General features: G+C 44.1%; 1 protein-coding gene across 11 annotated transcripts in view; it reads left to right on the top strand.

Annotated features, from left to right (window-relative positions):
• TP53BP1 (tumor protein p53 binding protein 1) overlaps positions 1-13,705 on the top strand; it is a 69,598-nt gene that overhangs the window by 48,961 nt on the left and 6,932 nt on the right. For 9 of the 11 annotated variants that reach the window (XM_082450063.1, XM_082450061.1, XM_082450066.1 and 6 more), the window contains 6 exons: positions 393-545; positions 7,092-7,363; positions 8,028-8,177; positions 8,473-8,903; positions 11,883-12,074; positions 12,494-12,709. In XM_082450063.1, coding sequence (XP_082306189.1) covers positions 393-545; positions 7,092-7,363; positions 8,028-8,177; positions 8,473-8,903; positions 11,883-12,074; positions 12,494-12,709 — 1,414 coding nt within the window. The remainder of the gene's footprint in view (positions 1-392; positions 546-7,091; positions 7,364-8,027; positions 8,178-8,472; positions 8,904-11,882; positions 12,075-12,493; positions 12,710-13,705) is intronic. The other 2 variants (XM_082450060.1, XM_082450064.1) reach the window with 1 other exon arrangement.

The following is a 13,705-nucleotide window of genomic DNA, read 5'->3' as shown; positions in this document are numbered from 1 at the left end:
TCTAAAGAATGCCTTCCTTTTATCTGAAGAGCTGTTGTAAGTATAAACTTGAATGCTGATTGACAAGTCAGCAACAAAATCAGGAGGATTACAATCTCAATGTGCTTTTAGGGGGTTAAAGTTTCACTTAAATATCCTAGATATAAGTGCTAGATGTTATGCTTTTAATTTAGACAGAAATAGGTTGTTTTAGGTGAAACTGATACAGACTTTTCCTAGCCTCTGGCTAGACAGCTGGTCCATCCCTAGTGTTACCTATAGGTGAATAGAAACAAAGCAACTGGAAAATTCCATCACATTAGATTCATGGAACCTCTGAACAGTGCTCATCATGAAGCAGTTGACTTGTGATTCTGACAGTTTGCTATGAGACTCTCTATTTTTTATCACAGGGAGAGGAAGAGTTTGATATGCCTCAGCCCCCTCATGGCCATGTCTTGCATCGCCACATGAGAACAATTCGTGAGGTTCGCACACTTGTCACTCGTGTCATCACAGATGTGTATTATGTGGACGGAACAGAGGTAGAAAGAAAAGTAACTGAGGTAATGTACACTGTGGGTCTATGTGGCAAATTTTTTTCAATAGAAGAATTACCCTGGCTCTCTACCTGCTCCCCTCTTCCTTATACAACTAGCTACTAACACTGTGTTTTCCTTAATCCTTTTATGAGAAAGATATAACAACTGGGCTAGAGTTCTGAGCTCTGTCTTTCCCAACCATAGGTTTGCTGTTTGACCTCTGGTCACTTATTTAACCAGTCCCATCATGCATTCTGTATCTATAAAGAACAGATTGATACATCTCTCTCATGTGTAAAGATTTTATGTGTTTAAAAAAAAATTTTTTTTTATTGTAGTTGATTTACACTGTTGTGTCCATCTCTGCTGTACAGCGAAGTGACTCAGTTATACACATAGAGACATGCTTTTTTTTATATTCTTTTCCATTACGGTTTATCCCAGGATGTTGAATATAGTTCCCTGTTAATGTGTTGTTTTTAATCCATGGAAACTAATGAAGTGTAGAACTACCTGCTTAGCTGCATGTATTTTCTCATCGTTTCTCACTGTTTTATCATGTGTTACCATTTTTTACTCACTGGTCTTGGTCTCCATTCGTGTGTGGTTGTGAACCTGTTAGTAGGAGATGTACCTTTTTTTTTTTAAATTATTTAATTTATTTTTTTGGCTGCGTTGGGTTTTTGTTGCTGTGGGGGCTACTCTTCGTTGCGGTGCGTGGGCTTCTCATTGCGGTGGCTTCTCTTGTGATGGAGCACCGGCTCTAGGCGCACGGGCTTCAGTAGTTGCAGCACTCGGGCTCAGTAGTTGTGGTGCATGGGCTCTAGGGCTCGTGGGCTTCCGTAGTTGTGACGCACAGGCTTAGTTGCTCCGCGACATGTGGGGTCTTCCCAGACCAGGGCTCGAACCCATGTCCCCTGCATTGGCAGGCGGATCTTAACCACTGCGCCACCAGGGAAGTCCCGGAGATGAACCTTTATTTCTTAGTAGGATTCATTATGGACTCATTCCCAGTGTCAGCATAATATTGGTGTTTATTGACTGTTATAGTGTACAATGTTGTGTGCTGACTTTGTTTAGATCTAATACTTGCTGAAGTTAGAGAGATTTTCTAGAATTAAAGATCTGGCACTTTTTTCTTGGTATATATGTTAATATCTGGGAACCATTTTAGTAATTGATAAGAGGCATAGCTATTCTATTCCTTAGTCAAGCACTTTTCTTTAATTCTGCTAGCTAGCCGTATAGGAGGTTGTGCTCAGGGAGAATTAAACTGGTGTATAGTTTTATTTATTTTTTTATTTTGAAATTTTTTTAATATAAAAATTTATTTATTTATTTATTTGGCTGCATTGGGTCTTTGTTGCTACGTGCGGGCTTTTCTCTAGTTGCGGCCAGCAGGCTTGCTCTAGTTGTGGTGAGCGGGGCTACTCTTCATTGCGGTGCACGGACTTCTCATTGCAGTGGCTTCTCTTGTTGTGGCATGCGGGCTCTAGAGCGTAGGGTCAGTAGTTGTGGCGCACAGGCTTAGTTGCTCTGCGGCATGTGGGATCTTCCCGGACCAGGGCTCGAACCCATGTCCCCTGCATTGGCAGGTGGATTCTAAACCACTGTGCCACCTGGGAAGTCCAAAACTGGTATATAGTTTTAAGTGGAACATATTATTGCTATTGTTCATTAATGGGCCATTGTGGCCCTCATGTCAGAAAGCATTTTATATTAGTTTGAGAAATTGTCTTTTTTTTTTTTTTTTTTTTTTTTGGCCGTGCTGTGCACCTTGCAGGATCTTAGTTCTCCGACTAGGGATTGGACCTGGGCCCTCAGCAGTGAAAGCATGGAGTCCTAACAACTGGACTGCCAGGGAGTTCCCAATTCTTTATTTATTATACACTAAATTCCAGAAATATTTCTTTTAAAACGTTGATTTACCTTCAATTTTATGTTTACGAAATTTTTTTCAATGTTACTACTAGTTTGGAAAAATTGTGAGCTTAGCAGCTTTATAGAAAAAATTTGCTTTCATAAAAAGTTTTTGTAACTGTTGTAGTCTACACTGAACTATGTGCCAGGTACTATTTTTAAGTGTTATACATATTACTTTATTTAATATTTTTTATGGTGCTTTCTAAAGTATATTTTTGGAAACGGCAGGCCTGCTAGATACTCTGAGAGGGAAAACAAAGTTCCACGGTCATAAATATTAAGTTTGAGAAAACACCTAGTGCTGTAACTGCCCCCTCCCCCACCATGGAGATTCACAGTGCGTATTACATTAAAGCCTCTAAGAAGTCCTCCAGTAAAGATATCTATTTCGGGACTTCCCTGGTGGTCCAGTGGGTAAGACTCTGTGCTCCCAATGCAGGGGCTCCAGGTTCGATCCCTGATCGGGGAACTAGATCCTGCGTGCATGCCACAACTATGAGCCCACATGCCGCAACTAAAAGATCCCGCACACCGCAACAGAGACTCCACAGCTAAGAACCGGCGCAGCCAAAGTAAATGAATAAATATTTAAAAAAATATATTTTATTGTGTAACACAGCATTTCCCAAATTTATTTGACCATTGAACATTTTTTAAAGTAATGTGTATTATATCCCTATGTTACATAGTTTGGGAAACACTTGCCATAATTAAATAAAATAGTAATAGCAACTAACATTTATTGAGCACTAGCTATATGCCAGGCACTCTTTTTTTTCTTTTGAATTTTATTTATTTTTTATACAGCCGGTTCTTATTAGTTATCTATTTTATACATATTAGTGTACACATGTCAATCCCAATCTCCCAATTCATCCCACCCCACCACCCCACCACCTTCCTCCCTTGGTGTCCGTATGTTTGTTCTCTACATCTGTGTCTCTATTTCTGCCAGGCACTATTCTAAGGACTTTTACGTGATTTAACTCATTTAATTCTCACAACTAAGCTGTGAGGTAGATATTGTTATTCCCATTTTGCACTCAAGAAACTGACATAGCAAGTTAAAATCACTTGCTTAATGCTACAAAGCTAATAAACAGAGGAACTAGAATTCATCCCAGGCAGTCTAATTCCACAGCCTGCATTCCTAACTACTGCATTGTGCTGTCTCTTAAGAGTGAAAGGGATGTGTGTCAAATGGAAGGTGTGTGTAGTAGTTCAGAAGAGGAGGAAATGTATCTGAAGAGAATTTTGATAAAGGCTTTCTGGGTGAGGGCCAGAAAGTACTTGAGTTGGACACTGAAGGTTTTAGATATTGGGAGATACAGGGAAAGGGTGTTCTATAGAAAGAAGGCTTGGTGAGCAAAGGCACAGAGGCAGAACGTAAAGAGCACAGATGTGGGAACAGTACGTTTGGTAGGCAGCCCAAAGATGTGTAGAGGTGTGAAGGTGGACAGGTTGACGTCAGAGGATTCTGGGAACTTTCCTTCCCTCATCTCTCATAGCCGTTGTTTATAGTATTTTAAAAATTTTATTCATTTATTTACAAGCAACTTCTTTTTTGCTGTGTTCCTAGCACTATGGCGGGCACTGAGACTAAGAAGATAAAAAGACAGGGTCCCTATTCTCTTAGGAGCTCATTTACACTGGACATGCAACAAATCCAGAACTTGTGGTTGCTGTTGTAGAGGTATGGAAAGATGTGTTAGAAAGAGGGGCCAGAGCCTGCTAGCTTACCTGAAGGTGACTAAAAGGCCTCACAGAAGATGTAGTGCTCAAAGTGCTGCAGATAAGATCGAAGGGCAGGGGAGGAGGACACTGCAGGCAGAATGAAAAGGTTTGTAAATATGTAGACAGCATGGCATGCTTAATGAATATTTAGAATGTGACAAGGACGGTAGGGCAGGGAATGGTGAGAGAGGATGCTCTTGAGGTTGGTAGGGGCCCAGAGCATAAGGCTTTGTGTATCATAGAAGAGAGTTTAGATTTTTATCTTTTGTGTGATGGAAAGCCTTTAAAGAATTTGGGGGAGAGGGATGACATGCTCAGATTTGCATGTTGGAAAGGTCCGATTGGCAGCAGTGTAACAATTGATTGGAATGGGAGAGGTTAGAGGCGTAGTTCAGACAAGAGGCAATGAGTGTCAAATTAGGACAGTGGTAGTGGGGATTGAGAGGAGGGAAATAGATGTAAAAAAATACATATATAGAAGGTGAAATTGATAGACTTTGGTGAATTCCTGAATGTGGGGATTGTGGGAGAGGGAGGAATCATATATGATGCCTGGGCAGATAGATGGTGGTACCATTTACTGAGAGAATATAAACAGGACAGTGGTTTGAGAGAGAAGATCCTTCATGCAGTAAATATTTACTGAGGACCTCTTTTGTGGCAGGCACTGTGCTATTTTGAGGATAAATCCAGGAAAGAAGATGGTTACTACTCTGTCTTAATGTGGCCTCTGTAGTCTAGTAGGAGGGACACACAGGAAAAAAATAAGCAAATACATTAAGAAGATCACAAGAGGCCACCTTGGAGCCTGGGCCCAAGTCATTATAAGAGCAAGGGCTCAACTTTTGAACAGTTGCAAAGTCAGGTATAGTTAGCTACGGTTCTTTGGGCCTACTCTCCAACTGAGACGCAGCCTGGAGTCCCAGCCCTCTAGGCTGGTCTTGCCCCTGCTCATTTGCCATGTCCAAGAGAAGGAGTTGACCTAAGTTCTGAGCTCACAACACCTGCTTTAGTCAAGTGACCTTGGCAGATTATGCTGACTCACATCCAGCTAAAGAAGGCAAGTTGGATGATAGGAGATGGTGATTGGAGAATGGTGAGATTTCTGGAAGTGGTGCAGTTTCTGGTAATGACTCTGGTAGTAGCAGGTGGCTGAGGTAGAGCAGAGGAAAAGGTTAATGGTGGTAATTAGATCAGGAAAGATTGTTGCTGGATGGGTCATCTGATGGATGTTAGCCTCAGAAAATGACAGTGGAAGGGAGGCTGTGAACCAGGAGTATAAGGTGTTCATGCATGAGAGTCAGTAATTGGTAGAATGTTGGTGAGTAACAACGAGGGAAGGAGAGAGTGTAACAGAATGGCAAATAATGATTTGGTAGGAGCAAGAAGTGGGGAGTTAGAAATGATCTGTTAATGGCAGTGGGGAGCAAGGAGGCCTCTCATCTCCAAACTCTTGAATTGAGGTTTGGTTGAGAAAAACCAGCCCCTGCTACAGAGAGCAGCAGGGTATGAGATACACTGGGGATGTCCAGGATTCACTCACTGAAGGCAAGGAAATGAAGAGAAGATGACAGACTGAGTTTTGGATGGGTTAAATTGCAGGTGTCCCTAGTACATACAAGGGGAAGAGTTTAGTAGGCATTCGCATCCGTGAATTTGGAGCTGAGTCATCATTGTATTGTTGGTAGACAGGCCGGAATAAGTCAGGTAAGACTGGCCAGAGAAAGCATGGGAGAGTGAGGAAAGGAATGAGAACAGAGTCCTGGGAAATACTAATTTAAAAGGAATAGGCAGAGAAAGAGGAACCAAAAAACAAGTACAAATAGAAGTAGCTAAAGAGGTAGAATGAAAGGAAGAAAAAGTGACTTTATAGATTTTAGAGAAGAGATTTTCAAGAAGGGAGTGGTCAAAAATAATCATTTTATCATCTTATAGCATTATTTAAACATGTGTGCATTGCATACTGTCTCCCAGAGAGATTGTAAACTCTTTGAGGGAAGAGTCTGTCTTATACTTCTCCATATTTTCTCTGATAATTAGCACGATAAGGCATGAACAGGCTAGAGTAGGAAAGCAAATGTGCAGCACCTGTGCTGTAATTTCTCAGTCCTGTGCCCATAGAGGACATTGCTGATGGGTCCTAGAACCTTTCCTCACTAAACCTGGGAATTAGCCTTAGTGGCTGCTTAAAACTGAGCTCCAGGCAACCACTACCAATCCATCAAAGTAGGCATGTGAGTGAGATAAAGTCAGTTTAATATTCCTGTCCTCTATAGATACCGGAAATTCGTGTATTTTGATTATTGCCTTTTTGGTTTTCATTTTGGTAAACAGTGATACCATTATATAGCTATTTTTGCCTATAATTTTTAATTTCCTTGATCACATATTGAAAGGTAATAGAAAATATCTAATTTCAAAAAACATGTAAGGCTACCCACTGCTATAATCATGTACCCAGAAGGGCTCCTAACCACTTCTTCCTCTAACCTAGCTACTTCCTTACCTTTCTTCTGTTAGACAGGGAGTTACCTGTGTCCTCTGGGTTGGAATCCTTGCTGGGTTCTCAGCAGCCAAAGGTTGTGAACTTGTCCAGTAAAAAGATAATTTAACTTAGCTCAGGATAGAGGTTTCTTTCTTCTGATCTAGTACCACCTTTATTTTATTTTTTATTGAGATATGTATTCCCTGTAGAATGCACAGGTCTTAAATGTTCAGTTCAGTGACTTTGACAGTTATATGTAATCACTACTCAAAGCAAGATATGGAACATTTCCATTCCTCCAGAAAGTACCCTCCTAATTCCCACCTTTCTGAATTGAAATTTCTTACCATTTAGGATTTTCCAACCATCACATGAGCATTATGTTATTGTGGCTTTTTTAAGCTCTTGTATCCATTTCTTCCTTACAGGAGACTGAAGAGCCAGTTGTAGAGTGTCAGGAGTGTGAAACTGAAGTTTCCCCTTCACAGACTGGGGGCTCTTCAGGTGACCTGGGGGATATCAGCTCCTTCTCCTCCAAGGCCTCCAGCTTACACCGCACGTCAAGTGGGACAAGTCTGTCAGCCATGCACAGCAGTGGCAGCTCAGGGAGAGGAGCCGGACCACTCAAAGGGAAAACCAGTGGGACAGAACCCGCAGATTTTGCCTTGCCCAGCTCCCGAGGAGGCCCAGGAAAACTGAGGTGCAGACAGGGTCTCCAGAGAGAGAGCCACAGCAGGGGCAGGGTTGCTGACGTTTTAATATCACGGGAAAAGGGGAGTAATGGGAAGTCCCCCCATCCTCCTTCTAGGATAAATCAACTCCTCTTCCTCCCCTTTCGTTCCTCTCCTGTTTTGGGTTTGCATGGGAGGTAGGGTGGAGCCCTCTGGGAGGCAGACTTCCTGAGAAACCGTAGAAAACAGGTGAGGGGACTTTGGGAAAGCTGGCACATGTTCCTGTCCCCCAGCCCCCATTTTCTGCAGCCTGTGAGTGTTTTGGTTGGGAGTACAGAAAGTTTGGGGTAGCGGCCCCAGCTTGACACATTCCCTAGCTTTTTGTTTTCCTCTACAGGTAATCCAGAGCCTGAAGTACAAGAGAAGGCAGGGCACAAATGGATGTGCTGTCTTTGAGGGCAGCAGTAGGAAGCTTTGTCAGGAGGGAATAGACTTGCATATAGAAGGATGCCCTTTACTTGTTATCCTGTACTCCTGCTCCCAGCTATTGGGTGGTGGGTGTGTGGACCAGCTTCCTGCTGCCCTGGAGGCTCAGCACATGTTGGCCTGGCATGTAGTCTGAGGACCAAGGGGAGACTGTGAAGAAGGATCCAGTAGCAGGTGCTATCAGACTAACCTGTCTTCATTCTCTAGTCCTAGAAAAGGGGTCAGTCAGACAGGGACGCCAGTGTGTGAGGAGGATGGTGATGCGGGCCTTGGCATCAGACAGGGAGGGAAGGCTCCCGTCACGCCTCGTGGGCGCGGGCGAAGGGGCCGCCCGCCTTCTCGGACCACTGGAACCAGGTACCCGGGTAGTGTGAGACACACTCAGTCTATGACTTGTTCAGGAAAAAAGGGAGTAGAGAGAAGAGATGGGAGTAGAGAGTATGTGGGGTGTCAGGAGGGAGAAGAGGGGCCCACACTGACCGGGGAGTGGGCAGGGTTCAGAGTGAGGCTGCTGAGACACCAGGCTTCTGCCTGTGATGGGTTAGCAAAGAATGGGCTGGAGACCCATGGACAAAGGAGTGGGAAAATTGGTAGGTAAGTACTGCTCTCTGCTTATTCTCACTGCCTTCTCCTTTCTCTTATCTCTGTTTAGGGAAACAGCTGTGCCTGGCCCCTTGGGCATAGAGGACATTTCACCCAGCATGTCGCCAGACGATAAATCCTTCACCCGTACCGTGCCCCGCGTGCCAGACTCCACCAGACGAGCAGACATGGGTGCTGGTGCTTTGCGTCGAAGCGACTCTCCAGAGATTCCTTTCCAGACTGCTGCTGGCCCTTCTGATGGCTTAGATGCCTCCTCTCCAGGGAACAGCTTTGTAGGGCTCCGTGTTGTAGCCAAGTGGTCATCCAATGGCTATTTTTACTCTGGAAAAATCACGCGAGATGTTGGAGCTGGGAAGTATAAATTGCTCTTTGATGATGGGTATGAGTGTGATGTGTTGGGCAAAGACATTCTGCTGTGTGACCCCATCCCACTGGATACAGAAGTGACAGCCCTTTCGGAGGATGAGTATTTCAGTGCAGGTAATAAAAGAGGCAAGACCTCTCTTAACACCTCTCCAGTCCTCCAGTACCAACAGCGTTCACTGCAGCCTGAGTACTTTTCTGTGTTCTCTAAAGTCAAATTTCATTCCTAACACTGGTTCCTCTCACCCCTGGCTTTTTTGTTCTTCTTTATTGCTTGTTTATTTTTGAATAAACTTCTTATTTTGGAAAAATTTTATATATACAGAAAAGTTGCAAAGTACAGAGTATTAATAGTATATAGAGTTCCCATGAAGCCCTCACACAGCTTTCCCCTTTCCCTGTTGTTAACATTTTATGTTAGCATGGTACGTGTGTCAAAACTAAGAAAACTACCTTGGCTCATTACTATTAACTAAATTCCTGACTTTTTTGGATTTCACCAGCTTTTCCATGTCCTTTTTCTGTCCCAGGATCCAATCCAGGATTATTGTATTGCATTTAGTCCTCATGTGTCTTCTTATTGTCTTTTTTTTTAAAATAAATTTATTTATTTTATTTATTTATTTTTGGCTGCGTTGGGTCTTCGTTGCTGTGCACGGGCTTTCTCTAGCTGCGGCGAGTGGGAGCTACTCTTTATTGCGGTGCGCGGGCTTCTCATTGCGGTGGCTTCTCTTGTTGTTGACCACGGGCTCTAGGTGCACGGGCTTCAGTACTTGTGGCACGTGGGCTCAGTAGTTGTGACTCGTGGGCTCAGTAGTTGTGGCTCGCGGGCTCTAGAGCGCAGGCTCAGTAGTTGTGGCACACAGGCTTTGTTGCTCCGTGGCATGTGAGATCTTCCCGGACCAGGGCTCGAACCCATGTCCCCTGCATTGGCAGGCGGATTCTTAACCACTGCACCACCAGGGAAGCCCCCTCATGTGTCTTTTGTTCTCTGATCTGTAACAATTTCTGAATCTTTTCTTGTTTTTCATGACCTTGACAGTTTTGAGGAGTACTGGTCAGGTATTTTTTGAATGTCCTTCAGTTTGGGTTTGTCTCATGTTTTCTCTTGATTAGATTGGCATTATGGGTTTTGGAAAAGAATGCTACAGAAGTGAAGTGCCTTTCTCAACACATTGTATGTGGGAGGGGAGTATGTGACATCCAAAGGGCATCTCTGCTGATATTAACCTTCATCATCGGTGAAGGTGGTGTTTGCCAAGTTTCTCCATTGTAAAGTTAGTGTTTTTCCCTTTCCATTTTCTTTTCTTTCACCACTGACTTGTAAACTTACTACCTTTCTTGATGGGAACCTTAGGTAGGTGAGTGTGGCAAATATATTGAGATATTTTTGCTTAGGAGGAGGTTGTTAGTGCTGTGTTTGTATGTCTGCACACCCACCACTTACTCTCTGGTTTGGAAAAATGGTGCCTTTTTTTTTTTTTTTAAACCGGTACAGTTCCCTGTACTGGTGATGGTGAGAGATTTCTGTCTGTTATGACTGTTTCATGTGCCCATTCTTTGAATATGTTGCCTCTTTTCTGTGAGGTAATTTGGGAATACATGTTTGCATTGAGTTTACCATTTAAAAACATCCTTTTTCTGGGGGATTTTTTGGAACAAGGATTGGTATATAATGGGCAAAAATGCCTCTATTGAAGTCTCTTCAGACTTTCTCGTGATTTGGACTCCTGAGTAGTTGCTGTTTGCCCCTTTATTTCATTGTTATATGGGCCACTTCACCTTCTAGTTTTGGATAACACTTAACTCCATGTAGCATCAGTTAGTAGCACATGGATTGAGATCTTTTATGACCTGTGACTTACATAGTTTGTATCAAATGCATTTGTTCCTCTTTCTGGTGTAAAGCCTCTCTTGGAGGTCCACATTAGGCCCTCTTAAGAGAGAGGCAGTTCTCTATCCTGAGTGAATTATGGCATACAGGGGAGGGGATTCTGTGTCCCATTTATTGAGGCTGTCTGCTAATGTTAACACTAGACTGCTTCTAGTTCTAGTAGCTCGTCATTAGTGTGAAGTGTATTGTTGGCCTTGGGCTTCTTTGTGCTCTTGAGGGGTCTTTTTGATTTAGAGATTTAAGCCAGGAGATGAACAAGCAAGGGGAAAGAGAGTAATTCTGTGGCATAGGTAAGGGAGAGAACCAAGGCCTGCTTTCTCCTCTATCTTTTTTTTTTTCCCTTGGTGCATGCTCTGGGTTTCTTTTAGCCCTTCATTTAAGCACAGGCTAATGGGAGAGAACAAATGAACCCTTCTGTTCATAGGAATGAGAAAGTATTCACATTAGTGCCCTGTTTTTATATCATATGTGTGTTGCATTTATGTTTATATTTATATATGTATCTTTTTCATAGGATTGGAAATGGGTCTTGCCCAAGATCACACAGCTTGGTGGTAGCAGAATTAGGCCTAGGCTCAGGTCTCCTGAATTCCAGCCCAGTTTCCTTTTATACCCCACATCGTGTTCCTTCTAATCTAGAGGCCTTATCTTGAGGTTCTGAATCAGAACAAGAGCAGAGAAGTAGATAATAAGGAGGGAAGATTAGGGAGGAGAGGCAGGATTTATTTTTTTCCTTTCTCTGCTCTATATCTCTGTTTTGATTTTGCTACACAGACACACGCTCTCTCTCTTTGAATGATGTCATCTTTCATCTACAACTTAACTCAAGAATTATCACCCAGCCTCCAAAGAAACCGAGAAGGGAAGGTTTAGTAAAGTTGTAATGGGACTGTTTAACAAACCACATGCCGTTTCACTTCAAGAACCATTTGAACCGCTAACAACCCGCAAAGGCTGGCTTTAGGAAGCTTTATTTTATAACTAAAGGGCTCCTCCTGCTGAGAAACTTCACGTTCCAGTCCCTGGGTGGTGTCTACATGTACCCTAAGTGGTGGCGGTGTCTGCGATTGACAGCCAGGGTTCTGTTCAGCCCTCACTGCAGTCCTCTGTTGTACCTGCTCTAATTCCCTGACTCAGGCCTGCTCTGAGTGGATGCTGAGCAGCCTAAACAGCGAGCTGCTTTTCTGTTTTTTTCTACCCAGGAGTGGTGAAAGGGCATAGGAAGGAGTCTGGAGAGCTGTACTACAGCATTGAAAAAGAAGGCCAGAGGAAGTGGTATAAGCGAATGGCTGTCATCTTGTCCTTGGAGCAAGGAAACAGACTGAGAGAGCAGTACGGCCTAGGCCCATATGAGGCAGTGACACCCCTCACCAAGGCAGCAGATATCAGCTTAGGTAAGACCCTTGCTTCCTGAACAACTAACTGCATCAGGACCCTGGCCTGCTTGTGGTAGGAGGAGTGGCTTTTAGAGCAGTCAGTAATGCTTCCCTGAATCTTATCATTCCTTTGTTGTTTATGAGATGGTAATGAGCCAGTTTTTTTGGAGCCACTGCATAGCTCTGTTTTCTTGCCAGGACCAAATAGTAAGTCCTCAGATTTTTTTTGGCCTCCCCAGTTCTATAAGGGACCCAGCACATTTTAGTCATGGCAGAGACTGAAACAGAAAATATGGTGGCCTTAAAAGAGGCTTCCTGCCCCCATGGGAGGTGGGGGAAAGGGTGTGGCGGTCTCTGAATCAGGCTGTGCCCAGCTTCTTGGCATTCAGGGCCTCAGACCATGGGAGTTGACTCACCTTCGGCTTATCCTCCCATAGACAACTTGGTGGAAGGGAAACGGAAGCGGCGAAGTAACATCAGCTCCCCCGCCACCCCCACTGCCTCCAGCAGCAGCAGTACAACCCCTACCCGAAAGATCACAGAAAGCCCTCGTGCCTCCACTGGAGTTCCCTCAGGCAAAAGAAAACTTCCCACTTCTGAGGAGGAACGGTCCCCTGCCAAGCGAGGCCGGAAATCTGCCACTGTGAAGCCTGGTGAGTGCTCCCTTTTGCCTCATTCTCCCTCGGACCACAGCGAATGCAGGGTCAGCTGCTGCAGAGACGGAGCCCGATACACGCAATGGCTCCTCCGTCCCGGTTACACGGCTGGAGTCCTGCATAAGCCTCCGTCTCCTAGCAGAGTCCAGTCGGGTAGATAGGAAGCCGGGTCTTGATTGGCAACATCCACTGACCCCTGTGTTGGTTCTAGGAGGGAGAGGAAATGTAATGCATTTTGAGCAGATTCAAAATAGGTGAAATTTTTCTTAGACCTCTTCCTTTTCCTGGCACCATCTTCCTCCGGAAGCTCCGCTCCCCTCTCCCTTGTGCTCAGGGCCCTTTGGCTTTCCCAGATGTCCTATTGAAAGCCAGTACCTTGGCTTGTATCTCCCCTCTACCTACCTACCCCCAAATAACCCCTTTCTAGTCCCTCAAATCATATTAATAGAGGAGTTCAATCCATTTATTGTTTACTGGGTCTCTGGTGTGACCCAGGCCCAGCCACTGTGGCTTCCGGAGACACAGAGGTAAAGTCCTCAGAGTCTGCCCCAAGGGCGCTTTCTGAGTCTCGCAAACTGAGGAAATTCATTGGTTGTTACATCGTCCTGGCACCAGAGCTGCTTTTGTTTCCTGTGTATTTGAGTTGTGTCATCTCCATATCTATCTAACGCCTGTGCTGTGTTTCAGGGTATGTGAGGCATGGAATTAAGTGCGTCATACATCCTACCTCATATAATCCCTATGAGGTATAGGTGCTAGAATTCATTTTCTAGTTGAAGAATCTGAGGCACAGAAAAGTTGGCTAACTTTCCCAAGGTGACACGGTAATCCAGAATTCAGACTCAGGCAGTCTGACTTTGAAGTCCAGGCTTATACATGCTACATCAGACTGTTCTCTTGCTGCTGGTTTTATTTTAGGGAGGCATGACCTGTCTGTCATCTTAGCCTCCTAATGAGCCTACGATTCAGCTTCTCCAAGTCAGGTATTTGTTT

Source organism: Balaenoptera physalus, assembly GCF_965194825.1.
Source record: "Balaenoptera physalus genome assembly, chromosome: 2".
Classification (NCBI taxonomy): Eukaryota; Metazoa; Chordata; class Mammalia; order Artiodactyla; family Balaenopteridae; genus Balaenoptera; species Balaenoptera physalus.
The sequence above is the reverse complement of the archived record's forward strand: the minus strand, read 5'-3'. Positions and strand labels throughout refer to the sequence as shown.